The sequence below is a fragment of the Cladophialophora carrionii genome, assembly GCF_000365165.1.
Source record: "Cladophialophora carrionii CBS 160.54 unplaced genomic scaffold supercont1.1, whole genome shotgun sequence".
NCBI classification, from domain to species: domain Eukaryota; kingdom Fungi; phylum Ascomycota; class Eurotiomycetes; order Chaetothyriales; family Herpotrichiellaceae; genus Cladophialophora; species Cladophialophora carrionii.
In genome coordinates, this window is record NW_008481816.1 from 2,869,622 (window position 1) to 2,897,570 (window position 27,949).

A 27,949-nucleotide genomic window follows, 5' to 3' on the forward strand; every position below is an offset into this window, starting at 1 on the left:
AGCTCTGTACAGTACCTTCGGGAGCGACTGCCCCGTCGATCGTCCCTAACGCCATGCCAGTGTCTCCCTGCACCAGCAAGCTCCTGTTCAGTACGGAACGCGCGCGCAGAGTTCCTATCGGCAGAGACAGGGGAAATTACAACACTACTTCGGTTTCAACCACACGCTGTACAATGGATGCCAGATACGGAGTGGCAAATGGTAAATGGTAAATGCCAAATGCCAAATGGTAGAGGCTGATACGGAATGCCAAATGGTATGTAAATGCCAAATGCCAAAAGGCAGAGACCGAAAACCAAATGGCAAATGCCAAACTACTCACTCACTCACTTACAACACAATCAAAACAGCACTGCAGTTAGACAGCAAGCTCGAAGCGAACCAAAGCAATGCACCGAGCAAGTCGCAAACGCCGTGTAGAGCATTAAAGCAAACACATCCATTACCATGCGTGGCGGTAATGTGCATTGTATAAGTATTATGATGTCTCCACGAAGAGCCTGTTTGAAATAAAGGAGTCTTACTGTGGACCAGCACCGGCAGCAACATCATCAAACACCTAAAATCAAGATACTTTCTCATCCCACTCCAGCCTAATACTTCGACGTACTCTGGAACCCGACCTGCCTGCAAACCCGTATACCTATATACCTGCTTGCCTACAATACCTAGGTCGTCGGTCCTCTGCTCTCTCCTTGCGCTTCCGATTCTTGACAGAAAAGGCACGCAGGGATACTCCGTACGGTCTCTTACTACCGATGATGTCCTGACTGTTTCGGCGTTGGAAAGCCAGAGTTCTCCTCTATATCTATATTCTATCACCATGTGGCTCGCCGTATCATTTCTGCTCCCTTGCTGAGTCCATTCGAGCCGTCGCAGAGCCCGGCAGACAGCTAGGCGGGCAGTCAATCTCAACCCGCAAAGATCGTCACGAATTGAATCGACTCGACCCGACTGGAATTTCACTGTGCCGGTAACGCAACCACCCATGCACTCACTCACCCACCAACTTCCTCCAACAGTGACGCATGATGACCACTCGTCCTGATGGACGACAGTATATACAATAAAGTATATCACTGGTTGTGAATGAACGGAGGCAGCAGAGGCAGAGGCAGTAGAGGCCGCAGAGTGAAAGAACGGCATGGAAAGTACAGGCAGTGGCAGTGGCAGCGACGGCGGTGCGCAATGTCGTCCCAAGAGTATACAGGGTATTTAAGACCCCTGCCTCCCTGCCTCGTCTCTGTTTTCGCCTTCAAAGCTGGTGGTGTCGACATACTCTTGATCGTCTTCGTCTTCGTCTTCTTTAAGGCCACGAGCTCCATCGCGATACAGACGACATCTCGGCATTTTCAACTCCAGCTTCGTCGCGATATAGACGACTTCTCGGCATCTCCTATCTCCAGATCCATCTCAATACGGACGACTTCTCGGCACTTTCCATCTCGAGCTCCGTTCCGTCAGTGCTATTCGAAATGGCTTCGTCAAACAAAAACGCCAACACCGGTGCCAGCATGAGTCCAAGTCAGGGAGCGCCGTGCTCGGTCTGCGGAGCTTCCGGCCCGTGCCATCACAGGTATTCGCACATACGGTACCAGGCGCTAGGCGGTCAGGGTCCTTTATTCCAACCAGACAACGATTTCGGTCCTTCCCAGGCAGAGTGGAACACCCCGACAGAGCAGTGGCGGGAACAGCACGGAATCCAAGCGGAGAGTCCCTCAAATGTGACCGAGGGTCGTCATGGTCATCTTCCTGCCGACAGTACTCGTGCCGGCACTCGCACAGATCCTCCTGCGACGGGTCCCAGTGAGGGCGGGCCTCAAACACCAGCTCGTCCTCCTCCTCCGCCCCCTTCGAGCAGGAGCCCGTCTGATGACGGTCAAGACGACCAGTCTCGCATGGGAAGACCCCTGGGCAGAGTCACCAGAGGCAAGGGAAATTACTGCAAACGGTGCTTGGACCAGCATCGAGCGTGCGACGGAGTCCAGCCCGTCTGTGGTCTGTGTGCGAGGACAGGGAAGCCGTGTCTCTGGCCACCGTACCCAATGTCGCGGGCTATGTTGGCGCAGTTCGAGAGTCAGGGAGGGGCCTGCCAGCCTGCACGGCAGGGATATCCAGTGTCGACAGGTCCTTGAAGGGTGTTGATGAGTCCGGCTCTTGGTGCCCGATCTGCTGAGTCGACCTGATCTGCGCCGATCCAGCTCAAGCACATGTCACTAGCGTCCAGCACCTGCTCCAGATCCGCAGCTCTGATTCTGTATATACGAACCGAATTCTCAAAGCGATCAACGACCGAATTTCGAGCGCCGGTCTTCCAACACCGTGGGCCCTGTTCCGCCAACTGACAAGTACATCGCCGAGCCGACTACCGCGACATTCGAGGGAATGTGTTGCGAAGAATCATTAGCTGTGATCATGGAGGAGGTCGCAGCTCATATCGATTGAGCGTACTGCTCGGTTCCCAGAGCTGGCTCGTCTTCCGTCGCGATCCAGGGCTTGAGCTCAGCGACAGGTACCGCGCCCCCGTCCATAGAAAAATACACTGCTGTTTCCAGTCCAATCAAGCAAACCATCTTTCCCTCGTGTGGAAGGAACAGAATGCGTAAAAGCTCGTGTACTGACTCTCCTGTGTGTACTGGCACTCCATGCTCGCCTCATGGTCGATTTTCATCCCCACTCCTCACAACCTACCTCGCATTCCGGATATGCGACACTCGGAACTGTCAACCTTGCATCAACAGTTAGGAAGTAGCGGCAGGTACAGAAGACGTGGTACATGACAAGAGATACGCAGCACGCTTGTCTCTCACTCCTGACCTCAACCGCCGAACGCGGACTGCACGAGGAACGTCTCTTGAGCTGAAATACAGGTCATACGGCGGACTTTGGACGTGAGATTTACTGGAAGGGAGCATGACTGCGTGTTAACCTTGCTGGGCGTCTGCCAGATACATACGTTCTGCAGCCTTCTGGATCCGGTGTCGAGAAGGGTCGCGGGTGATTGTGACATCCTGCAGCCCTTGTCGATGGTATATTTCTCTCGATCTTTTCGAATCGCATTGCGTGGTGAATGTTTCCTACCTCCGCTGCCTCGACGCACGCGATGGACCAAACGGGAATGTTGGTCGTCTTGGTGAATGATTGATGCAGTAAAATGGGGCCGTCACTCACCGCGATCAGAGATAGCAGCCAAGGGCAGCAGCCAGAGCCAGTAGCGTCGCGCAGGAACTGACTCTTCCATGGTACATATATTTCTTCTTTCGGGACGACTCCCATCCTCGTGATCATCAACAGCCGTGTCCTCAGTTCGATTCTTCCGACAAGATTGCAAGCCTCGTCCACACCTCAACAAAGTCTCCTCCCTTCTTTGTCATGTCTTGTTGCAGGTATTCAGCAAGATGGCTACACGGTACATTCCGTTCCGTGCCCGACCTGCGGAGCTGAAGGCGTATATCTGCAAACCCATGCCACATGGCAAGTTATATGTGGTGCGCCTGGGTCCCTTCTCCGGCGTGACGATGATTTCGACGTCTCGGTAAGTCTACCCTTCTCGCGTGATTTAGTTCCGTAGGCAACAGTGACTGACGTGATGGGATCCTACCAGGAAGAGACTCGAAGGGCCGTACAGGAGTGGTACGAAGGTACAAAGGTGCCAGTCAGGACTGCCAAGGACGATGACAATTTACATGACCTTCCACCAAGCGCTCCAAGCAATGCGCGGGGTCACGCGAGCCGAGCCGAGCCGACAATACGACCCACGATAGTGAGAAGCGCAGCAGCGAGGCTGGGGAGCCGTAAGGGCAAGTCCACAAGGGCACCCAGCACCGTTGCGTGAGGTGTATCGAAGGGAGGCGAGGGTGTTCCGGTCCGCCTCGGTGCACGGCGTGTGGGAGCAGGAAGAACTGGGTCCCCTGCTTGTTTCCGGAACGAACGATGACCCGGGAGGCATTAGCCCAGTATCTGAATGCTGGAGGGGAATGCCGCGTCGCAGGTCCGGATTGGCCGCCTGCTGGACGATAGATGCGGAAGATAGGTCCTGTCGTGAATCTCTAAGGTGTCGACAACAAATGTGGCGGCGATCCAGGCAAACCATCATCAGCACTTCCAAGAGGCGCTCCGTTGTCAACGAACTCACCCACCTTTAACACTCAACCCGGGATGTGGCGACCTGGCACGTGTTGAATTGGATCCGCCTCGCTTGTCCAGGACGCGACAGATGTACTCCAATGCTAACGTCGGGGCCCCATCCAATCGCCTGCCATAAGCACGCCAGCTTAACCACTAGAGAGTGCGAACTTGGACATCGGCTCGAAACCTGTCACTTGTCTCCATTCAGATACTCCTACATCGAATACCGACCAGCTGACTTGGCGGGCGGTTGAACAGACCGCATACCCGGCTGCATCTCCCACAGATAACGGCCGCACGTGTTTGGAAGCAGGAAAAACGAGAGATTGGCTATACAGCTCGGCTCAGAAATGTAGATGAAGGTACTGGTGCTGGTGTTGGGCCGAAACAGCGTTGGCCAGTTGGTTGGAAGCAAGCGATGGTTGAGGAAACGCGGAGATGCGACGGGGCAGGGCGCAAGATAATTGACGGGCAAGTTCACCAGTGTATACTCCGTACTGTAATAGTGTTGTTACAGATCAGGGCGAAGCTTGAGGAGCAACTCAGTTCACGTTGAGAAGAGGCGCACTGCAGGCAAAAGGCCTTAAGCTAATCTGGGACTAGCCCGGTATAGACGCAGCCAGCCAATCAATCGCCCGCCCGCCCTCGTCTGTCCTCCCTCTCACCTACTGTCAACCTCTCACTTGCCTCTCACTTGCCTCTCACTTGCCTCTCACCAGCCTCTTACTAGCCTCTCACTTGTTGAGTTCGAGAACCTAGCCTGGCATGCTATTGTAAGGCATTGGATAACATGGGAATGACAGCGGTGACCAGGTCGCGGAACGCGAAGCTATACCTCCCTCGTGTCTGCCTCTATATCTGTTCCTGCAAAGCACAGAGTCCAAGTAAGGATATGCTTGCTTTTCTCTCGCTTGCCTTGCGGCTAAGAAAAGCGGTAAACTCCACGGCTCACGCAATTTGTAGTCCTCGAATATCACAGCACGTCCAACTAGAGAAACCTATACGGCATTTTCAGCCCTCATCGCGCGCCCTTCGGAAGCCGGAGTCGGGGCTATAACGACGAGCAGCCAACCAGGCAACCAGTCAGCCAGTCGTCCGCAGCCATGCGGCCCCGTGCCATTAGGTGTTGCTCCACCAGATCATAATCAAATACAGGAGGCAGAACCGGGTCTATACCCCTTATTGCGTCCTAATGAGAGGCTTCTATATATGCCATAAGCGCATCCTCCTCCCACGGACCCTGTAGGGATGTGTCGCTCCAATGCTAGCCTGCCGTGTGGAAACACCCTCACGTCAGTCTCATGCTTTGTACTCCGTACACCTCTCTCTGTCTATCTATGGCATATCGGCCCCTGCGACACTTGCGTCCGGGAACGAGAAATTTCCCAGCAAGGTACAAGGTGGCATCGGAATAGGAATGAGTTCGGATCCCCTCTCTTCTCCCCTCCCGTGCTTAGACCTGGCCTTGATTTGAGTTTTAAGGGGATCAGTCGAAGACCCGGCGGCCTCGATGCTTGGTCGCAGACATAAATACGAAGCCCGCCTTGTTTCGTTCCCCCAGCAGCGGAAAGAAGCATCTGCCGAGCGTTTGAATCGACTTGAATCGACTTGAATCGACTTGACTTGACTTGGCTTGACTTGGCCGGCTTGGTTTCCTTGAACCACGACAAAGAGACGACCCAGAAAAACCAACACCCAGACCGACACACCTAGATCACCGCAGAAACAAACAGCATAACATGGCGACCGGTGCAGGCAGTACCTCAAGCCAGTTGGGGTAAGTGAGATTAATGCTGCTCCTCGGTTTTGCTTCCATCCCCTTCCTTGCACCCCACTGGTGGGAAGATTGTTCGGCAGGACGGGACAAGGCAAGACACAGGCCCTCCTGGTCATCGCATTGATTGCCTGAAGCGACAAATAACTGACTGATTGGGTTTTGCGCAGCGCGCAAGGCGTCCTGGATGAACTCAACCTGTTCTTTGACCATATCCCGCAGATTCTCCGGCTCTTGAAACACGTCGACGGCCTCCATCTCGAGAGTATCAGCCGGGACGGCGACCTGGTCGCCGACTTTCAGGTCATCGAGGGCCAGCTGGGTTTCGTCTCTGACGAAGAAACATTGGACCTTGACCAGTTCTCACAGGAGTTGGACACGTACGGCGTCCATTTGCCCCACACGACGGGCATGCTCCGCAGGCTCACATCGGAGGGCATCTTTGACATGAGTTACGATGACCAGTTGGTACAGGCCGCGCAGCACATTCTTCAGTGGCAGGACACTACCGGGCAGGAAATCCAGGGCGTCCATGCTGGGTACACTTATGAAGACCATGAATGAGCCAGGAGCATGTATCCGGAGTAGCCGGTGAAGTCGAGTCGGCTCAATTCGATTCGGGTCTTGACGGATCGTGGTTGTCATTGTCGATCTAGGAGTAGAGGAGGGTGTGTCCAATCTCCAATCACTCTTTCTTGCCAATTCAGTACCATGTACATCCCCTTTTTGATTCTGTTCCTTTAGTTCCGAAGGGGCAAGGACACGCGCGGAGTGTACGTGTTTACGTCGGCATGACCAGGCTTTGATCGAAAGGATTGCAAAGTACTCTTCGGCCGTAGTGTTGGCTGATCAGCGGCCCTGACGGAGATCTCGCATCAGGCACGAGACCTCACTGTGTCACGGCGCTAAAGGGTGTATCCGTGGCGCCTTGGTGTCCTTGATTCTATTGGGGTGGGGCCTATCGTTTGATCGCTCTGTGCTGGGAATTATTGACGCCTTGGACAAGCAAATGGTTGCACGAGCTGGTGAACACTTGCAAAATCTAGCATCCACAGAGCCTCATCCGCTTCTTCATCTGCCATTAGCATTCGGTATATGTAAACAGTTGCCTACTGTGCCGCGGTTGACCTGGTGGTCTGGGAAGCGAAGAGATCAGCCGTGAACCTGCCCTACTGCATCTCGCGAAGATGGACGCCACAATGGCACGATGTTACTGAGAGCCCTCGTCGTCACCCGCAGCCATTTGGCAACGACTTTCGAGACCGACCCCATTGCGATGCTGTTGACCTGCTTGGCCAAGAGGCGGCCTGATACTCGACCAAGCTTTGCCCGGTCAATGAAACCCTTCCGTAGCATCGTCACTCAGCCTGCAGCCCGTAACAACGAGCTAGCGCCAAGGGGGATCCGTTAGTCCCAACATTGAGCGTGGTCTCGACCGTTTTGTGCATTAGACGACAGACCATCTCATTGTCGACGCGACAGTCCTCGATGGGCATGCGGGCAATCAAGAACCGTCATGCCGGGTGAAGGCCAGGCTCAAGTCGGACATATCGACTGAGCCGAGCAATGCTCCCAGTAACGCGTGCCAAGGCTGCACCTTTCCTGACCTCATCGTATGGAGACAAGTTATTTTTGGCTCGCAGCGATGCCCACTGCATCCCGCGGGTCCGATAAACAATCGCCTCAGGTGGACACGAGTTCCGGCCATGCACAAGGAGAGAACAGCTTCCTGGTAGCCGCGGCGGTTGGTCGAAATGGCCAGCAGGGAGACCAGGTCCCTAAGTGTAAGACTACTGTGGAGGCCGGGTGCAATAGCCGGGTACTATGTTGGTGATACGTGATAGAGGGCCAATCGAGGATACGGACGTTGGTCTTCATGTCAGCTAGATATTCAACAGGGGATGGTAACTGGGAGTGGCGCGGGCCCTCAGTAGAGGCCCAACCATATGGACGCTGCAGATGGAGTATGAGAAATCGATGGGTCGTGCCGTTGCATTGTCGAGATGAGTCGTCGCCATCTCATCGATTCGGTAGCCTCTCGGCCAACATGTTGTCACTCATGCTCCTTCGTCGGGGACAAGGCGTACCTGTATAATCCGTGGCTGGCTCGAACAGCGACGTAATCGCATTGTATCACCATCCATATTTGCTGCCCGCTTCCTTTTTATTTTTCCGTCCCATAGCAAAACTCTCCTCCAGAGCGTCTTTCTGCCCGGTCGCCGCATTGACAAGCTGCTTCAGACTGTGCTTTCCGGGGGCAATTGCCCTTACAGGATTATGCTGCACTTGTTCGCCACTTGCCCGGAATGCTTCATTCGCGGCGTACTCTTGATCGGTGTTGAAGTTTACGACATTGACTGCGCCGCCTTGAGGGCCGCGCCGGCCGAAGAGCTGGCGGCGATCCGCTTTGGATAGGTTTAGATCGGAGGCAATGGCGTCAAGGGATTGAGGCTGTGAAGCGCCCGGGGCGCTGGGTGGTTCTTCGAAGGGTGTGGGAGATATATTCTGGTCATACGAGTCGTCTAAGACCTCGATGATTTCATCTTCATCGTCGGGTTGAGATTTTACAGGTGCTTCCAGCTCGTCGTCCATAGAGAATAGGCTCGGTTTCTTGGAAACTGGCTTAGGATTCTCAGAGGCTGAGGCGACCGATCCAGCGGGAGCAGACATTCGTGACCCATCCTGCGCTGGGGTAATCGTAGATTTTGGTCGTTCGACTTTCCGTTGTGGCTTCTTGTGATTGCGCGCCACGGATAGCGGCTTGAACATGAAGGTATTCCCCTGGGAAGCCTTCTGTGGCGCCGTCGATACCGTCGGGTTCGTGCTCTTCGGTATCGAAGGTATCGTCTCATCCACATCCACATCGACTGCGCCGTTTGTGTTTTGCCGCCCTTGCTCCGCAAACAGCTGCCGTAATTCGGCATCTGACTCTCGACTGAAGCCCGGCTCAGCACCGGTTTTCAGACTGAAGACCTTCCTGGTTGAAGGCTTCGCAGCTGTCTTTACCTCGGAGTCTCGCTTCGGAGGAGGCAACATCGCGTTGAACCCACTGAAAGCACCTGCGCCGCCGCCGAGCCGTGGACGCTTCGGTGCAGGCTCGCCATCTGCCTCGCCATTTGTTGGCACATCGTGGAGCTTGACTTGGATCTTTCGGGGGTTTGCCTTGTTGACTGTGAAATTCGAGGTCGATGTGCCTGCAGGCTTCGATGTCGGCTTGTCAATCTTTAATTGAGATTGGGGCTTTTCGTTTTCGGAACCCTCAGAGTCTGAATATGCGACCAGCGCCATCGCCACGTACGCTAGAAGATGTCAAGAATATCCAAGCAGAGGCTGAGTAGGCAGTAGAGAACACTACATGGAACGGCGGCGATGGTGAAGTCAACGTCACATGATGAAGTTGCGGCTTGAGCGGCGGTGCGTCATTCGCCTTCGGCCTCGCATTTCTCCATGTTCACCATATAAACAGATACAACACGGACAAACCCATAGGGCGGCCTTGTCAAGACTGAAACGAAGACAATCCCTGCTAACTGCCGTTTTCACAGCCGGCCTTGATCAGCCACCACTGGCATTCCTATGTTCACCTTCCGGGCAGGCCTGCGAGCTGCCAGCCAAGCAGCTCGCCAGAGCTTCACAAGGACGCGTAATTGCGATACAGCATTCAACGCCAGACCATGTTCACCATTTCAAATGAGGCGATTTGCCTCGCGATACGCTCGGTTCGGTGACAAGCCTGGAAGTGGCCGGCAGCAGCAGCAATGGAGCACTTTCGGCCCTGTCTACCGTGCTCAGTACATCTGGCGGAATTACCAAAGACCATTGATTGTGGTCGGTGCCGGCGGTGGTGTGTTCTACGTCTATAACCTCGAGGAAGTCCCTGTCACCCAGCGTCGACGGTTCAACGTGGTCTCCCCATCGTCCGAAGAAAAGATCGTCACCGACTCGGGAGCCTACGAGTCTCTTCTGCAAGAGTTTCGCGGCAAAGTCCTTCCAGCCGAGCATCCCTTGACGATGCAAGTTGCCCGTGTCGTCGAGAAGCTGCTTCCTACGACTCGTGGTCTTGCAGGCGATAATTGGCGAGTTCATGTCATCGACGACCCTCAACAGAAGAATGCATTTGTCTTGCCCGGCGGAAAGGTCTTTGTGTTCTCAGGCATTCTCCCCATCTGCCAGGACGAAAACGGTCTGGCTGCTGTTCTGGGTCATGAGATCGCGCATAACGTGGCCCACCACGCTGCCGAGAGGATTTCCAGGTCCAGCTTCATTATGCTAGGTGCCTTTGCCGTTTCCTTCATCTTCGACGTCAGCGGTCAGTTTGGAAACAGCATAGCCACGTTAATCCTGTCCCTTCCGAATTCACGAACGCAGGAAGCCGAAGCCGACCATATAGGTCTCCTCATGATGGCAGAAGCCTGCTACGACCCCGAAGCAGCCTTGGACTTCTGGGCTCGCATGAAAAAGGCAGAACAGTTCGAGCCTCCTCAATTCATGTCCACTCACCCGAGCCATTACAACCGCGCCGCGCAGATCAAGAAATGGCTCCCCGACGCGCAACGAATATATGCTGACACGGGCTGTGGATCTGTTAGCCGCTATGCGACCGACTTCAAGGAGGCCGTGACTTTGGGGCGGTCGGGACGACAAGGACAACAGAGGCCCCAGCGACCGGTTGCAGTTAGACGCAATGGCGACGATGAGGACGACGATTTCTTCTAACGACGGCGGACAGCGGATCAGCGCAGCCCTCCGCAATAGTATGACTCCACTCTTCCCCAGTATTTGTTGAGGCAAGCTTACCGTGCCTAGAGATACACAGTAGACGATCTTGCGGAGCCCGAATTTACATCAAAGGGTTGTAAGACAAACATCCTGTCTCGACTCATATCGCTGGCCTGTACAGAGTACAAAATACCCCACTCATTCTCTTCCTCTCGGTGTTAGGAGCCTGGGTACATCGAGCTCCCGACTTCTGCTTACTCCGCACGCGCTACTTCCTTAGGTGCATAGCACTACCTCGATTGACGTGGCAAGCATGACGGAAAGCGATATGACCAATATATTAAAGGAAGAACCGTCTGCTGGATCGAGCCTTGGCGCGCATCTTGAACTTCCATACAGATCTACAGTACTAGACTCTCATCTCGGACGCAGAACAGCGAACGAAGCCCCGACCTAGAATTACATCAACAAATCTATCATGGCGACGAAGACAGACGTGCCGGGCATCGCGATAATCACCGGTGCGGCGTCCGGGATGGGCAGAGCCATTGCCCTGGCATTTGCAGTTGCAGGCGCTACCGGCTTCGCCCTGCTCGACCTGAACGAAGCTGGCCTCGCAGAAACCAAGACCCTCGTCTCAAAGGCCAGTCCCTCGGCGAGAATCGAAACATACAGATGCGACGTGACGCAGGAATCCAGCGTCATCTCCGCCTACACATCGGCCAAAGAAGCCTTTTCCCGACTCGACTACGCCGTCCACTGCGCCGGCATCGTCACCTTCCAAGGCCCCTCTGCCGACTGCACGCTCGAGAGCTTCGACAACCAGAACAACGTCAACTACCGCGGCCTGTGGCTGTGCGCGCGCGAAGCCCTTCGAAATATGCGCGGCCAGAGTCTCGACAACGAAGCATACCCCGACGCCAATATTCCGCCCCACCGTGCGCAGAAGGGCAGCATCGTCAACATCTCCTCCGGCCTGGCGGTGTACTCCCAATCCGGCATCCCGGCGTACTGCGGCGCAAAAGCCGGCGTCACGGCCATCACTCGCAGTGACGCCCTCGACTACGCGACACAGCGCATCCGCGTCAACAGCGTTCTCCCCGGCGTGGTGGACTCGCCAATGACGAACCCGAACCCGGAGATTCGGCAGTGGATGTACGACAACCCAGTAAAGAAAGCCACGCCGATGAGACGATTTGGCCTGCCGGAGGAGATTGCTGATGTCTGCGTGTTTCTGAGTGGTAATAAGGCGAGTTTCGTCACAGGGGCCTGTTGGTCGGTCGATGGAGGATTCTGCGCGGGATATTCCTATGAGTGAGTAGTGCTGGCGGTTAGTTGGATTGTATGCGTGGATGGCTCCCTGGACATTCAGGGTGACAGTGAGGGATGTTGGAAGGGATTTGAGGACAACGGCGCTGACAGCGTCGCCAGTCGGAAAGAGAGACAAAGTGAGCATTGCGCACTTGGATCGGTATCATCATCCACTACGGAGGTCGTCATGACCAGGGCACCCCCTGGTGCTTAAAAGTACATTATCTCGCTCTTATCATATTCTAGGAGTTGACAACAGGGAAGGCGCCCGGCGCGTCCCGCCTCGCCTTCTTCCACGCATCCATTGCGGTCTCGTATTCCTGCATTTGGCCTAGATATCTATCCTCCCAGAGCTTTCTGTTGTCAACGCTGAGATTTTCCCACTCGTACTGGATCTTGGCGGGGATCTCGCCTGGCGGATAATCGGCTTCGAGTTGTGGTCGCATGTGGAGGGTAAATTGCGTGTAAGGGTCTTCAGGTCGTTCAGGCCGTTGGGGAACGCCCCGCGCAACACCGTTGACGTCGCTGGACGGGATACTTGGAGCTCGGGGTTGACCAGGGGATTGATAGGGCATGCCTAGCTGCTGGTTGATGCCCAAAGGTGATGAATGTGGATACCCTGCGTCGGGATATTGTGGTGGGACCCTGCTATTTGGACCACCCTGCGGAGTGGAAGAGTTGACGCGGAAAGAGGATGTGAGCATCGAAGCCTCGTGCGGAGGTGCTGCAGAGAAGGAGTTTGCAGGTGCGAGGTTCGGTAAGGCCGGTTGCTGATACAAACTGGGGACTGGCTCTCCTGGTACGGTCGTATTCAACACGGTCTCGCGGTAGGCGTTGTTGGCCCTTCGCCGCCGTTCAGGTCTTTCCGAAGGCTGTGTCGGGTAAGCGAATGCCATGGGGAGCAAAGGGCGTCCTAACCTCGGGTTCATCTTCATCAGTCTCGTCTGAACTGTCGTCCAGCAGTCCTTCTCCATCAGGTCTCCGGTGTTGTAGCTCGGGCGCTACACCACTGCCTGCAAAGTCCGCAAGGTTGCCGTTGCCGTTTGCCATCATGCCGAGCTTCTCGAGTTGTTCAGGTGTCAACTTTTTGGCTGGGGTTGTCATGATTTCCTGCAGTTTGTTCAGGAGGATCGTTCGGTTGAGGCGCATCTTTTGGACCCGTTGTGTCTCTAGGATGATTTTCTTCCGGGTAGCATCGTTGTTTGCCTCGATCTCGGCGAGTCTTCGCTTCAGCGCTATGCATTTCTTGCGGTAGGCGAGCTCTTGTGTGGGAGCGAGGGGGGCGTTGCGATGCAATGGCACCTCATGCGCAGGCGGGAAGGGGGTGTCCTTCGTCTCCATATCGATCACAGCAGAATATCGGAGTGTCAAGATGGCGTTGAGAGGATTAAGCCGGTAATGGGTAGACAGGTGTGGATGAGGCAGTCCAATTCATCTGAATCTGAGAGATGGTCTTGGAGATGTCGCACGCGTTTCGCGCTGCAGATTTAAGGTGGAGAGGGAAGGTCTGCCGGATGCAGTGACGCGGATGGCGATGCCAGGGCGAGGTGAGGTGAAGGTGAATTATGACAGTTCACCCTTCACTCACTTCTATCATAAGTACACATCGACATAGTGACATCTCGGCGTCGATGCGGCGGTCTCATTGACCTACCAGACTGCCGTTCCAAATAACAACGCATCTCATGTGGAATTGAACTCGTACAACAGTGAGCCTTTCCACGCTGGTTCTGTAAGTGCGTTCCAACTCGCTCCCACTCTAATTATCCAACGCCTCTCTCGGACACCACATATGCCATCATCACATCACTACACGAACAATTGTATTTCTTTTCCTTGACTACGTTCCTGGAGGTCACAGCCGTTCAGGAAGCTAGGGTGCTTTTATTTTCATGCATTGCGGGCCTCGTTACCTACAACCGCTGAGCACGTTGCCCCCGGACTCTTCGTGGCTACCAGCTTGCCAGAAAATCGAGAGGCGACGCACTGGGACGCACAAGAAGCCCAACCGTTGCCCAAAGACGGTTCAGCTGCCGAGACTGAGCGTACAGCCCAAGCGTTGTCGAAGAAATTCATTCGAGTCACATTTCGCTCTAGAGGCAAGGAAATGCAGCTTGCACCTTGGCAAAGAACAACTGGGAAACCCAAGTCCCGTATTCGAGGCGAGCTCCCGGTCTCGATCGTGCTATCTTTCCCCAGAGCCTCGACAAAGCCTCATTGAGCTTGGAAACCTGCACATTCACGAATCAGGTTATCGTGAGCACCATCACACACTTTCCTGGGCCCCATGTTGGTCGTGTCGCCACCATAGCCAGTCTTGGACAGTCCTTGGACAGTGTTCATAATGCCTCATACTCCCAGTCTGATCACATTCTCCAGGCGTGGTTTTGCTATTTGTCGTCTCAATCACATCTTCGTCCGGCATGGTGTACTGGGCTACTCTCCCTAGAGCGTGGGAGCTGGAGGATGTACAGGCAATTTTGAATGTTATCATCACTACCCTAGGCGGCATCACCGTCTATGTCTTTTCACGCTCTTGCTGGTCAATCAGTGGACGCCTAGCTGCAAAGGGCAATGCTGTGCCAGTTACGTCTCTCTTCAGCGTGAACACGCCTGGCGAAGCTATTGACGCCTTAAACCTTTTGAGGTCTCATGTCTTGCGGCATTGGAGAATCCTCGTTCAGTGCATTGCGGTCATTGCTCTGTCTCTGTTGACCGTTCTTTCCGGACCGATCGCGAAATACTCGACGAAAATGACCGATGTCATCATCAAAACCGAGGTCAATGGGAACCTTGCTATGGGTCACAACAGCATGGCTGATTCCCAGGTTCTCTGGAACCTGACCCAGGAGAGTCTTGACTACGCCGGCTTCCCCACAGACCAGTTGTTGGACTACTTGCCTGACACCGGGAACTCCTGGATCTATCGCCCGGAAGAATGGAACAACACCTGGTCGATGACCTGCCAGTCTACCGAGTCCACCCCCGTGGACCTGAGGCTAGCCGCGAACTGCACTTCGTTCGAATCCAAGTTCGCGCCATCGCTGCTTCAAATGTTCCCCCAAGCTTATTTCGCCGAGGACTTCTATTACAACTATGGGGATTATTACATCAACCAGACCTACATCCAGGATCTCCTCGTCATCATGTATGCCGCTAACTACACGGACTACGAGGAGTCGACCGGGGCTTGGCGCACGATCGATTTGTCAATGGGTGCTTTCCACGCCCATGGTATCCCCAAGAACGACTCTGATTGGGACATGTGTCGATTCGGCGAAGGGGAGGCTGAACGAGCATCCTACAGTCGGATCGATTGCCGCGTGAAGCGCGACCTTGGCAGCTTTGGTGATGCATTTTTCGGCGCATTTCCCGATGCCGGGGATGTGAGCGCTGTCCCTACCAGCTTTGTTGGAAACTTCTTCGCCCGATTTAAGCAGGAAGCAATAGAAGACTTGGATATCTCGATCATCACACCGCGAGATCTCCAGCGCTTCTATCAGGTGTACATGGCCACCAAGGACACTCAGAATAAACTACCAGTGCGCCGCCTTATGAGTGTCAAAGTTGCCGCTGTGCAACTGTCCACGGCATTCATTGCAGTTTTCGGGCTCCTCGCCTTCTCCAACTGCCTTGCCGGAGCTACTTATGGCCTCATGTTCTTACACAACCGCGAAGCTGTGGCATCGGTACCCCAATCGAAGCTAGACTGGCTGCTGCAGTCTATCACTTCGAGGACGACGGCTGTCAGAGGTCTGGGCTATGCACTTCCAATGCCGGGGACACCTGCAGAACGACGAGCAGGGAAAGGGTGGCGCAACAGTGCCGAGAGGAAACGAGCCCAGCTCGAGGGAGCCGTCTACGATACGACATGGGCGGAGCACAACCAACCCACACCTGACTTCACGACATTGCCTCCTGAGTTCCCCGTCAAGATGTCCGGGACACGCCATCCGGCACCTTTCTACGCGGTCGGACCGTCATAGGTTCCGCGAGAAGGATGAGAAGAACGAGCTGGCCGTGTGGAGGCACGAGACCAAAGATCCATTGAGCGGATGTGGGAAGATGAACGGGGAGCTAGGCCAAAGTGCTGCTCGTGCGGCCGTTCCTCAATCTTGGGGCGTTCTTCAAGGATGTCTCGAGCCATTGGAAAAGCAGGGGGTTTTCTGATGGCTTGCCGGTCTCTCCATCAACACATCGTGGCGACAGCAGTAGCGACTGACAAGCAAGGTTTCCTGAGTTGGCCCTGGCTGGGCAGGCTATTCGAACTCTGACGTCGACAAGACTGTGGAAATCCAGGGTGTCTATCGTTCCCCTTGCCTCCGTCGTGCATAGCACCGCAAATAATACTAATCATAATATGACCCTTAAAGTGCCACATAGAAATCTCACTACTCGTGCGCCCAGTGAAGCATCTGCTTTTCAAACATCTCAACACCCAGGGTCAAGAAGCATGTACCCGATCGAGGTTAGAGTCGAAATCATACTTAGTTGTGCAACCAACATGGATGCCGGACCATTTTGTGCAGTAGTGTCTTTTCTCCTCCAGGCGTGGTGGAGGAGGTGGTGCCTGCGGCGGGAGCATCGAGATGACTAGCGTGATACTTGAGGGTTCTTCATTTCGGTGATCTTATGACACCATCTTGTATGGACTGAGAAGGACAGGGACTCGGTATTAGGTCCAGTCCACCATCCGGCTCAAGACCCACTGCGGCGCCGAAAACATGGATGCGCGTTCCTGCAGTCTTTGGTGGCTGCTGACCGAGACTGAAGCCTGTGCACAACGGTCGCGGAGACGACAACCAGAGCTATGAGGCGTTCTGTAGGCGCGGCTTGAGCCCTGTCACTCTTTCCGAACGGTGATTTCCCCAGACGAGGTTCCTGGCGACGCGGCTTCTCATGCATATTGGTGCTTTCCATGACACGTTCGGTGCATGAACGGGAGGGGAAGGTGGCAGCCCCGGGGCGGGCGACAGGAAAGGAGGTGTTTGTGATGACAGCGAGGGGGAGTGGTGTGCATGGGATTTTTAGTCACTGCCCGCATCCCACGTCGAGTCGACGGCGTGCGAGGCGTGGCTTGAGTGCGTGACGAAAGTCACAACGCCGTGGCCTCGTGGGCAGCTGCTGGGGTCTACCGTGTCCTGGGTAGGCGGAGAGTGGTGGGAGTGAAGGGAGGGGCAGGGTCAAGGGCTGTTGGACGAGCAGGCCGCCTCCACACCGACTAACACCGCGCCCACACACCCGGTTTGGGCGATTATTCGAGACTTTAATTGCGCGCGGCGACGAATGACAGGCGCCCGAAGCAATTTCGCCGCGGGCGCATTTTCAGGGGCCGCCGCCAAGCACGAGCCTCTGCCGCGTCGTTCGTCAGTTGCCCTGCCGCGCTTCACACCACACACGCCCTGATCACGCTCTGGACAGTCAAGGAGGCCCGGCGCAGGCGGGCAGTTGCTCGCGCTCGGCGGCGAGACTGAGTCCTGACCAGGTTACACATTGGCTGGCACCCCGGAATGGCAGGACTAGACGTCCCAAGAGCAGCCAGCCCGCGAGGTGCACAATGCCTTCGTCATGCACGTTTGATTCGGGACGCCGTGAGGCAGCACGAACAGGTCCAGGTACAGGAGAAGCTGGTAGCCCTTAATAGCGCTGGGTCTTCCTCCGACCTGCTCCCGGAAAGAGCCTCATCATGCAACATTTGCCTTTGTGCCCAATGTGATATTGACTCCCGCGTTACTGTTCTGCCACGCACAGGACCAACTCACCGTTCATCAGCAACAGACAGCGCTTAGAGAGAGTTTGTGGCCGACGATTGGCCGCGCGAGGCAGATTCACAGATCTTCACCATGAGCCAAATACCAACGGAGTTTCTGCCTCACGACTCGTACGTCGGCGAGATCTACCGAGTCAATATCTCCTTCATCTGCGTCAACTCGGTCATCATCTTTGTGCGGTTGATCGTTCGCGGGTTCATGGTCAAGCATGTCGCCGTGGACGACTACCTCATGGTGGCCGCGGGTCTCTGCGCGGATGTCTTTTCGGCACTGGCCATAGTGGGTATGTGTCTGCTGGTCCTGCTGTGCGGCAGAGAGCTTTGCGTCTGACGGTCCCAGGCATTCGATATGGTCTGGGGAAGCATCTCTACGACCTTCCGCAGAACTCGCAGCTCGTGGACAACACCAAGAACGTCATCCAGGCGAGTGCAGTCGCGGTCCGACTCGGAGTATCCGCTAACGTCCAGCAGACCTTGTGGATATGCCAGATCATGTATGCGACGGCCTTGATGCTGGTCAAGATCTCCATCGTCACCTCGTACCTGAGAGTGTTCCCGACCACGCTCTTTCGCAGGGTCATGTACGCTCTCAGTGCTTCCATCGTCGCCGTCTGGATCTGCAGTATCCTCGTCACAATCTTCCAGTGCAAGCCGGTCCGATCAGCCTGGGACTTCACCCTTGCACGCGACTGCCTGAACATCGTCTCATTCTTCTACTTCACCACGGCCTTCTCGATCTTCACGGACTTCTTGCTCTGTATTCTGCCGTTGCCGGTCTTCTTCCGGCTCAATTTACCTTCGCGGCAGAAGTACATTGTCTCCCTCCTGTTTGCAATTGGTCTTTTCGCCACGGTCGCCTCAGCCCTACGCATCAGTGTTCTCAAGAGTGTCAACAGTCTCGACGTGACCATGGGGTCGGTCTCGACGATGAAGTGGTCAGTCGTCGAGGTTGGAACAGGTATCATCTGTGCCTGCATCCCGACTCTCAAGCCCCTCTTCAAGAACTTCCTGCCGGACAAGAGCTCCGCGAACAGGTCACGCGAAAGATCCGGTCCTGGCCGCCTGGAAGCAACCGGCCTGAATACACCGAGGCTGAACACGGCTCACGAGGAGAGGCATGAACTGACCAAGCCCACCGAGGGCTGGACGAATTTCAGTCGCAACACACTGACTTTCAAGCAAGGCCCAATGGCGACAACGAAGAACTTTATATGAGAGGGGATTTAGGGCGCACAATCAAGCCCTCGAGCAAACTGCTTTTTTTCTCAGATTGCCACCATTTTAACCAGCAAGACAGTCGGGAGTCGGGGGGCATCACAAAAGTATCCAGACCGTCGTTGGGACATAAATCATTCGCGCAAGCACTTCTGTATCTCGCTCGAGCGATCGACCTGGTTTGGGTGGTCGCTTTTGGAATATGTACGGCGCACTCGATCCCCCAGCAGAACACTACATCCATCCACCTGAGGTCTACCCTTGGCCAAGCGAGAAAGACGGCACGTTCACAGTCATAGCGGCGCTGCACCATTCTCCGCGGAGAGAGATAAAGCCATGCAAAGACGTCAACCTTCAACACAATCCAACCACAGAGTGATTACGAGACCACGACCATGACCTCTTGCACGACACAATGGCACCATATACCCGGGGCACCATATACCCGGACTCGACGAGCACGCACGCGCGCATGCATGGGACGCAACACAAAGGGAGCTGGCTCTTCCTGACGTCGGAGAGGAGCGGGAAAGGGGTGAAAGTCAATCTCATTTCAGGCCAGGGCTGACCACTCCGGCCCCAGGCCACCGGCCACGGACCTCCGGCCACTCTTCTTCCTTCTACTCTATCTATACTTTTCCTACCGTCACGTCATTTTAATCTCGGGGCATCCATCTCCTTGGTCAACGCGGCTGTGGGGAGAGGAGCTACTATCATTGCAAGGTCACGCGAGGTCGGCTCATGGCTGGAGGAAAGTGCATTGGGAAGGATGTCTGAACATATATATTCCTATGTATTGGGTGTATACCTGTATTTCCTTGAGCGATTGCGGCCGGGGTATACTGGTAGAGTATAATGAAACGGGATCATTGATGAAGCGTAGTTGACTTTTCGATCTCTCTCGACTCTGTCGCCAACAGAGCTTCCTTCCTGACTCACTCACTTACTCAATACTGTGACCCCTTTGGGGCAGGGATTCGGACAATGAGAACGCCAGGAGAATGTACATGTACTGTACTCCGTAAATGAGGCTGAACCTCGACATCGACGAGGCCGGTTCTCCCAAAATGCCTGCATCGTCTATCTCTCTGACGCGACGCAGGGTAATCATCTAGATTAGATACTGTAGAGTACTGTATACAGGCCGCGTACCGATTTCGCGCCGTCATCCATCCAACCAAACCGGTCCTATCCTATCCAACCCATTCGCAACACCATAAGTAGTATTAGTACTCCGTACATCTGTCATATATAGTCAGTCTATTCCCCATCCGCTCATGCAAAATATCATCCAATTTCATCCCATTTATCCCGCGCCTCGACGAAACCGCCAGGCACTTCACGTCGAGCCCTTTCGCGCGGTCAACACGGTCCTCACCACACAATCCCCATCATCATCACCAGAACAAACGGCCTGCCTGCCGAGATCTTTATCCACCGGCCCCGTCGGCCCAGCCGTGTACTTTCTCTGGCCAAAGACATCGACTTGCCCGTCGGCATCGTCGGGCAGCTGCGCGTCGCCCCACCGGCCCAAGAAGGCCAACCACGCCGTCGTCATCGTCGTCGTCGGACTCGCGCCGGTGTTGTGGTACGCGGCAAATACGCCCGTCGAGGCGTCCCAGTCGTACGCGTACGTGCTCTCGGGGAGGAGCGGATCCCAAAAGATACCCGCGTCGGTGTGGTCTTCCAGCGGGCCGTCCGGCAGGTTCAGCCCCGGGATCGTGTGGTCGTGGGACCCCGGCGTCGCGTAGTTGGCGTGGCTGCCCTTGGCGACGTACACGACCGGTCGGAGTCCCACTTCTCCTCCGGCGGCGGCATCTGCAACATACTTCTCCACGGCCGCGTACGTGAAAGCCTGGCCGGACGAGTGTTGGCTGAACCACATGGCCTGCGGGGTGCCGTTGACGAAGCGTAGCATGGTGTGTTCCCAATCGCCTACATGGTCGCCGAATTCGAGCTCGGGAACGCCGAGCACCCGGTTGCCTTGGTTGTAGGCGTAAAAGGAGAAGTAGAAGGCGTCGAGGACGTCGTCGGGCTTGGCCACCGTCACGATCACCGACGCGATGGTGCTGCCCGTCGAGCCCGACGGGGACGGCTTTGTGCCTTGGAACCAGGCCGGGAGCGCCTGGATGCCTTCGTCCGAGGTGAGGTAGACGTCTTGCCCGCCGTTGGCAAACGCATTCAGGGTGTCCAAGTTGTCGAGCGTGAGGGGTGCGGGTGTCGTTATGTTGGTTCCGTTGTCATCTTCAGGGTGGGTGTGACTGAGCTGGCCGGCGATGGAGCTGGGGAAGTAGACCTCTTGGGAGTGGAGGTAGGCGACGGGTGCTGAGCGGTGACGATGTATATCAGCGATATTCCCACGCCTCAATCAAAGCAAAAGGGAAGCAGACCGTACCGTATTGACGGACAAAGTCGGGAAGGTCACGCTTCTGTATCTTGGTGACAGGAGACGCTGCCGCGACTGTAAGTAGGGCTAATGCCCAGGGAATCCGGCAGGACACCATGGTCAAGGTTATTGACTTACCACCGGGCGAACAATAGCACGGTCTGGGCGCATAATATGTATATGTTCGAGGACACCATAAGAGACCGTGTCACGCTCGTGGGAGGCACCACTGTGGATTGACCTGGATGCAGCCATGTCGATGTAATCTCCAAGGACATAATGATGCTTCCAGTGCTCAACGTCTTCAGCAGCAATTATGCCTTGTATGCAGCGCACGCGCACGGCCTAGTGTCATGCCAGACCATCTTCCGTGCAGTGGCAGACATGACCTGGACGTCTGACAACAACAAATTTAGGATGGCCTGGCAAGGAGCCCTTTCATCCCCAGTAAGCGACATGCTTAGGAACGGGCATTGATGACTGGCATGGGACAATTTCCGAGACGAGAGCCAATCACGTTCGAAAGAGGCCTTTTCTGGAGGGAGCATGCTGACAGGACACAGGGTCCGTCGGAAGGTATAAATCAACGTGCATGTCGGCCGAGTCTCATTCGCAGAAACACAAGCGTTCGAGGAATAGAAACAGAATCTTCTCCGGAACCGATCTCGTGCATGGAGTGCAAGTCGAGTGGGATAGTCATGCGGGAAAGGCAATATTGCACCGTGATGGTTATGACCACGTCCCGGTTGAAACAATTGGCCGAGCTGCCAGATTGCTTGGCGAGTCTGGGGCACGTGTAGGGATTCTGATGGTATGACCGAGACGAACAACATCCAGACTCAACAAACCACAACGACGAGCAGAGGAATGATCAAGACGAGTCGCTGATCCATCCTGGGTATCACAGACACCACAAAGCCAAGATTGGCAGCAAATCTGAGAGCAGCCTCTTGACCTATGTGCCTCATTTTCGACCTGCTGGTTGCGTATGTACAATTGTTGCAACTGAAGCCGTGTAAAGACCATCTGCAGCTTGACTCCTTCCTTGTCTCTCGTCTCGATTTACCAGATGGTCTTGTGACCGAACAACAGGCGGATCATTCCCACGAACGAAAAGGCGAAGCTGCCGAGTAAGAGGGTGTAGTACGGGTAGAGGATATATGGACTCCGATGCGTCTGGAAAAACGTCAGCGACCTCAACAGTACAAGGTTGCAAACTGGATAGCGTGTCCAACACATGTGCTGCCAGACGCCATTGTAGAATGCATAACAAAGCCTCAGAATCACGCAGGCATGACCAAATTCGGCGAAGAGGTCAAAATAAGCCTCGTGCTCAATCTCGGATTTGCAGTGCCACAGTCCGCCATCTGAGGTGATATGGACTTGTCCTCGTGTATAGCACAAAACTGAATGAAGGGGCTTCGACTGACCTTCCACCACTGTCGTTTGCCGTCATGGTTCTGGAACAGGCGTTGGTAGTAGGGCACTCGGTTCTCGCGAAAGACAAGGACCCTGTAAACAGAGCGGTCAGCGGATTGATTCTCCAAGAGGGCAGTGTAGTTGCTTGATGAAACGGGAGTCTTGGTGGTGTGAGCGACGTACCCAGACTTCTGTTGAGCTGGAGCTCGCTGGGTTGCTCGGAACATGCCAGCCCGCGTGGCTTGCATCATTCGAAGAGCTGTAGGGTGGACCATCTTGCCGGCGGGAGACTTGATCAAACAGTGAGAGGAGATTCAAGATCGCTGAGCAGCTTCGAAGATGATGTCGCAGTCCGATTGAAGTTCGGAAGACGCAGGAGCAGAGCAGCTGCTTTGCCAAGACGACTAGGCCGGATTAGGCCAGGGTGATACTGCTCGGCTTTCAGTGCCACAGATTCAAGCTCTTAAAGACACCAACTCACGGCCTGGACTGCGAATCATTACACTCGGACATACAATATCTTAGATCCTCTGAAGTACGGAGGGAGCGGCTCGTTTATGTGAGCGCCCGCCGAATCTACGTCTTGAGCCGCCAAGACCTTAAGGGGATCATTCTGCCCTCGAATCCGGGACCTCATTCATCCATCACGGCAAACCATCATCTTCTTACAGCAAACCAATTCCTTGCAGTCGTTACGTCTCCACATCCCCTGCAAGCATGCAAATATATACTTGCAGATGACGACTTTGGAGCCCGTGTGTCCGTTGCTACATGAGATTGTTCTGGGGACCTCTTCCGCGATGCCCGAAGGCGCGACGATATCTTTCTTCAGCTTCGCCCAGACGATGGCGGATTTATCAATCGCCTGCAATCTCATGCATAATACGGAACTTGGCTCCTTCCCGGATTTGTCGAACACCAAGGAACCGAGTTCTCTCAACCACTTCGACATGTACAGGTGACCATGGCCCACATGGACCCAAGGACGACTATTTCTTGGCCACCTTTTCAGATTCAACCCGTTCTCCGTCGGATGATGTGCAATGGGAAAGCCTTCTCGACCGTGGCTTAGCATATGGCATTAAGACCAGAGCCCAGTTGCGTCAGGAGGCGGATGTAGGCGATATGTCATTGATTGGCACTCGCCTGACTGACAAACCTCAATATCGTCACGATATAGAGCTCTGGGAAATGCTGTTAATTGCCCAGGCTCTTCAAAATGGCCACGAGGGCATCAAAGCCATCTGGAGGGGAATGAAGTTCCGAGGGGAAGCATTCCGCCTCGAAGGAGACGATCCTCGCGTTGATGCTCTTTGGAAGACTTTCCTCTCCGCGGGCGCCGAAGACCACCAGTTTCTCTGGTCGATGTGCAAGGAAGCCAAACTGTTGAGGTACAAACGCCCACACTTATTCGCAGAAATTGTCGGAGCAGCATTAGAAGGTTCCAACCCTTTGGAGGCTCCGCGGTTTGCAGCCTTTCTCAGAGAGAAGCACTTCAGAGGACGGGAAGACCTGCTAGCTACGTTTTCTGCTGCATGTGAATCACGGAACCCAGATGCTCTCAGGGCTTTCTGCCAGGTTTATGACATGGTACTCCGAAACTCAATCTACGCAGCGATCACCTCCACGCTCTGGGAACAGGAACGGCCAGACGATGCCTTCATGATGCATTCGTTCTTAATCTCGAGGAGAGACCTGCCTCCTCGGTTCGAGTTGCTTGAACCATTCATCAACTACCTGGCACTACACAACGAAAGCCTGGACAAGTTTTTGTCTCCGTTGACCACGGCTGGAGTCTGCTTCGAGGCGCAAGCGAGGCGATTGTGGTCAATCGGCAGAAGTAGAGTTACCGGCCTGCCAGCGGAGTCACTCAATATTGTGGCGAGCAAAACCATGGGCACGGCCCCGAACAAACTCAGCGATCAATTCGTCGCACGTGCATTTGCCACTCGAGCTTTCTCATTCGACTTCGCTGTCCACAGTCTCAGGATGATTGGGCTGATCGAAGTTGGACCACTCGCGGTTCGACAAATGTCGGCAACTTCGCCGGATTTGACTACACTGCAAGCTCGATTTCAGAAACTCCGAGAGCTCGAGATTGACACTGGAGCTTCTGTCTTCGTTCGAGTGCTCAGGAATGTTTGCGATGCAGGCTATTGGGAGCTGGTCGAAGCATTGGTAGATAACGACCTCCACCATGAGGTCTTCGAAGATGTCGACGTGCAAAAACGACTGTTGACAGAATATTACCGAAAGCAAGACTGGCGCCAATTGAATCGGACATTGGCGATCCTCAACGACGGCCGGTTTGACGACGCATCCAAACGCCGGGCTGCAAATCTCCTGCTGATCGCCATGGTGGAAGCAGGTGACTGGAGCTCAGTTATCAATTGCGCAACGTCTCTGCAAGAGCGGGGGTGGCAGCTCTCTTCCGCCTTTCCGAGAGCCCTTGCGCCCTTCTTCCGCACAACTGCCCAGCACTTGCCATCTCCTCTCCAGGGGCTGAGTGTTGACCACACCTCGCTGATAGTAGGTTTGATGCAGAAAGCATTGGCGTCTAGGACAAATGTGAAGTTCAAGTACTGGCGACAGGCAATGAGGGCGCTTGGCCGACAAGGACGGCTAGAAGAGTTGGAGGCGCTGGTTTACTGGGTCGCTGAATGGTTCAGACACGATGGCCTCCACCGCGAAGTCCTAGATGTGCCCTTATCACGCGACTGGGTGGAGTGGAAAGATCTTTTTGACAGCAAATTCCAGAAGTCCCTCATGTCATGGTGTTTCCGGCCACGCAAGGGAATGCGTATCGTTTCTGCGGAGAGGTGTCTTCGGTGGACTCGCATGTTAAAAAGACTTCGCGATGGATACGGCGTCGAAGTCAAAGAGTACGTGATCCGATGGGAGTTTATCAAACGGCTTCGGCGGCTCTTTGCTATTGGAATGCAAGTGAAGAGGCACAATGCGTCGATGCGGGCTCGAAATCGAGTATCCATCACTCGCTATTGGACGCTCTATGACAAGATGTGGGATATGAAGCCAGCTGGGAAGGTCAATTATGATGACCGAGTCAAGGTTTGTCTGCATCATCGGAAGTTGAGCCCGCTAAAGAGAAGGCGCCTGCATGACCATTGGATGAGCAAAAGGGTGGCACAAAAGTTGATCAGGCCCATACCGGATGAGCATGGACGGGACAGTGTACAGGGAGACATCGTCGGCTACAGGGACATATTCAATGCGTCCTGGGAAGACTATCAGAAGTGAATGCTTGGTTATTGAGCACAATGGGAAACATGATTCTGCCAGACCCCCATAGCAAAGTTCAGTACTGTGTAAAAGCGGCCGTAAAATCTTCGCTTACCTCACATTCACCAAACCACGCCGCCCTTGTCTCTCCGAGCGACAGCGACGCTAACCTCTTCGGGACTAGTTGCATGAGACACAGGTCATAATTCACATTCACAAGCCACGACCTGGTAAGCACCTCATTTTGTTTCTGCGATAGCAATATTCCTTTGCAGCATGGCGGAACTCGGTGCCTTGAACGAGCTGCGAAATCAGCAGCGGCCAGCTCGCCGCAATGACAAGACCTATGGCAAAAAGAAGGCCCCGACCGCTGAGAAACGGGCCATGCATTTTGATCTCTTCGGAGGGGGCGTAGACGAGAACGAAGCTGTCCAGAAAACGGACGCGCCCGAAGATGACGAGAAAATTGTGAACGAGATGGAGAGACTGACCATCGAGGTACCTGGCAGAGACATTCCTCTACAGCCAGCACAGGAGCCGACTTTCAGCATCAAGCAGAAATCAACTGAACACAATCCACGGCTTCGAGGAAGACGAAAACTGATCTCACAGAAGAAGATGGCTGTATGTCAGCTCGGCTTCCTGAGAGCTTTAGGCCAGTCGCTGATCTCCCTTAACAGACACTCACGCCGGAAAAACTCCAGGCGCTCGATCCACTGCTCAAGATTGTCGAACAGCATGGCGTCAAAGACTTTCAAGAATTTGGCCGAAGCATTGGAAAGAAATACCTGTGCACCAAGCTCGGAGAAGGATCATACGCCGACGTGTATGAACTGCAACCCAAGGACGCGAACGAAGCACAAGAACTGGAAACACGTGGCGGCCTCATCATCAAAGTGATTCCGTTTCGAGTGGAAAGTACAAGCAAAGACGACATCGCAGATCTTGACGCGATAACTCGCGAGATCCAACTTTTCCAGACGGTCGACGCGTTGCATGGCTTCGTTCGGTGCCGGGGAATTCACATCGTCAGCGGCGCATACCCGGACGTTCTTCTCGAGGCATTTTCGACATTCACATTGACACATACTGCCGAGAGTGCGCAGAACCTTGACCCATCCGTCACTGCTTCCCGAAACAAACCACTCTACGCTATTCTCGAGATGAATCATGCAGGTACACCACTGGGCAAGTTGGGGCGCTCTAGACCAGCGTCCTCATTCCAAGTCTTCGACATCTTCTGGAAAACCGCCATCAGTCTCGCTCATGCGGAAAGAGAAGTCCAATTTGAACACCGTGATCTGCACAACGGCAATATTTGCTGGAAGTCACTTACCGGAGACGGTCAGCTCGACGTGAAGCAAGAGGTGATTGAAGAGATGGAGGAGAAGCCCGAGGTGATACTGGGTCTCTCAAATCTAGAAGTCACCATCATCGACTACACGCTGTCGCGAGCGACCGTCGGCGACATGACAATTTTTGACCCCATGAAATACTGGGACAACGATTACGAGGAAGTGGAAGGGGATAGTGAAGGTGACAAGCGGCAGTTCAAGACGTACGCCGCGGTGAGGGACCTGGTGACGAAGGCTGAGGCCGAGGCAATGGCGCTTGCGCAGTTGGAGGGGGCCGACTACAAGGCCATCAACAAGTACGAACGCTTCGTTCCGAAGTCGAACGTCTTGTGGCTGAAGTATGTCCTGGCAGACCTGTTGGCACGGGGTGGCGGTAGTGGTGGTGGGAGAGGGGCCTACGTGCCCGGCAGCAGCAAGGCAGCGAAGAAGCTGCAGTTGGAAATGTGGGAGGGGCTGGAGGAGGTGGAGGCCTATCTCAAGGGCACAACGGCGACGTTGTTGCCTACGAGTGCCGATGATTTCATCGGTATGGCGGTAGAGAAGGGGTGGCTGGCGGAGGGGGATGTCGCTGCCTTCAAGGCGCAGACAGAGCAGTAGAGGGGAGGGGTGTTTTCATTTTATCTTCGTATTTC

The 27,949-nt window shown here is 54.6% G+C and overlaps 11 protein-coding genes across 11 annotated transcripts; 7 read left to right on the top strand and 4 right to left on the bottom strand.

Annotated features, from left to right (window-relative positions):
- Positions 1-5,867: 5,867 nt before the first annotated feature.
- On the top strand, positions 5,868-6,466 carry G647_01007 (uncharacterized protein; the record flags this gene model as incomplete). The annotated part of the gene is made up of 2 exons (XM_008724409.1): positions 5,868-5,905; positions 6,073-6,466. The coding sequence occupies 2 exons, from the start codon at positions 5,868-5,870 to the stop codon at positions 6,464-6,466; spliced, it is 432 nt and encodes a 143-aa protein (XP_008722631.1).
- Positions 6,467-8,035: 1,569 nt separating this feature from the next.
- On the bottom strand, positions 8,036-9,190 carry G647_01008 (uncharacterized protein; the record flags this gene model as incomplete). The annotated part of the gene is made up of 1 exon (XM_008724410.1): positions 8,036-9,190. One exon carries the CDS (start codon positions 9,188-9,190, stop codon positions 8,036-8,038), a length of 1,155 nt encoding a protein of 384 aa, XP_008722632.1.
- Positions 9,191-9,592: 402 nt separating this feature from the next.
- G647_01009 (uncharacterized protein) lies at positions 9,593-10,618 on the top strand (the record flags this gene model as incomplete). The annotated part of the gene is made up of 1 exon (XM_008724411.1): positions 9,593-10,618. One exon carries the CDS (start codon positions 9,593-9,595, stop codon positions 10,616-10,618), a length of 1,026 nt encoding a protein of 341 aa, XP_008722633.1.
- A 481-nt stretch (positions 10,619-11,099) lies between these two features.
- G647_01010 (uncharacterized protein) lies at positions 11,100-11,939 on the top strand (the record flags this gene model as incomplete). The annotated part of the gene is made up of 1 exon (XM_008724412.1): positions 11,100-11,939. The coding sequence occupies one exon, from the start codon at positions 11,100-11,102 to the stop codon at positions 11,937-11,939; it is 840 nt and encodes a 279-aa protein (XP_008722634.1).
- A 235-nt stretch (positions 11,940-12,174) lies between these two features.
- On the bottom strand, positions 12,175-13,273 carry G647_01011 (uncharacterized protein; the record flags this gene model as incomplete). The annotated part of the gene is made up of 2 exons (XM_008724413.1): positions 12,175-12,804; positions 12,851-13,273. The coding sequence occupies 2 exons, from the start codon at positions 13,271-13,273 to the stop codon at positions 12,175-12,177; spliced, it is 1,053 nt and encodes a 350-aa protein (XP_008722635.1).
- A 1,082-nt stretch (positions 13,274-14,355) lies between these two features.
- G647_01012 (uncharacterized protein) lies at positions 14,356-15,918 on the top strand (the record flags this gene model as incomplete). The annotated part of the gene is made up of 1 exon (XM_008724414.1): positions 14,356-15,918. The coding sequence occupies one exon, from the start codon at positions 14,356-14,358 to the stop codon at positions 15,916-15,918; it is 1,563 nt and encodes a 520-aa protein (XP_008722636.1).
- Positions 15,919-17,775: 1,857 nt separating this feature from the next.
- G647_01013 (uncharacterized protein) lies at positions 17,776-18,917 on the top strand (the record flags this gene model as incomplete). The annotated part of the gene is made up of 3 exons (XM_008724415.1): positions 17,776-17,986; positions 18,043-18,134; positions 18,171-18,917. 3 exons carry the CDS (start codon positions 17,776-17,778, stop codon positions 18,915-18,917), a joined length of 1,050 nt encoding a protein of 349 aa, XP_008722637.1.
- Positions 18,918-20,256: 1,339 nt separating this feature from the next.
- G647_01014 (uncharacterized protein) lies at positions 20,257-21,421 on the bottom strand (the record flags this gene model as incomplete). The annotated part of the gene is made up of 2 exons (XM_008724416.1): positions 20,257-21,242; positions 21,313-21,421. 2 exons carry the CDS (start codon positions 21,419-21,421, stop codon positions 20,257-20,259), a joined length of 1,095 nt encoding a protein of 364 aa, XP_008722638.1.
- A 944-nt stretch (positions 21,422-22,365) lies between these two features.
- G647_01015 (uncharacterized protein) lies at positions 22,366-22,997 on the bottom strand (the record flags this gene model as incomplete). Its single annotated transcript, XM_008724417.1, has 3 exons — positions 22,366-22,479; positions 22,734-22,815; positions 22,912-22,997. 3 exons carry the CDS (start codon positions 22,995-22,997, stop codon positions 22,366-22,368), a joined length of 282 nt encoding a protein of 93 aa, XP_008722639.1.
- An 850-nt stretch (positions 22,998-23,847) lies between these two features.
- G647_01016 (uncharacterized protein) lies at positions 23,848-25,980 on the top strand (the record flags this gene model as incomplete). Its single annotated transcript, XM_008724418.1, has 1 exon — positions 23,848-25,980. One exon carries the CDS (start codon positions 23,848-23,850, stop codon positions 25,978-25,980), a length of 2,133 nt encoding a protein of 710 aa, XP_008722640.1.
- A 258-nt stretch (positions 25,981-26,238) lies between these two features.
- On the top strand, positions 26,239-27,914 carry G647_01017 (uncharacterized protein; the record flags this gene model as incomplete). The annotated part of the gene is made up of 2 exons (XM_008724419.1): positions 26,239-26,586; positions 26,643-27,914. 2 exons carry the CDS (start codon positions 26,239-26,241, stop codon positions 27,912-27,914), a joined length of 1,620 nt encoding a protein of 539 aa, XP_008722641.1.
- Between the last annotated feature and the right edge of the window lie 35 nt (positions 27,915-27,949).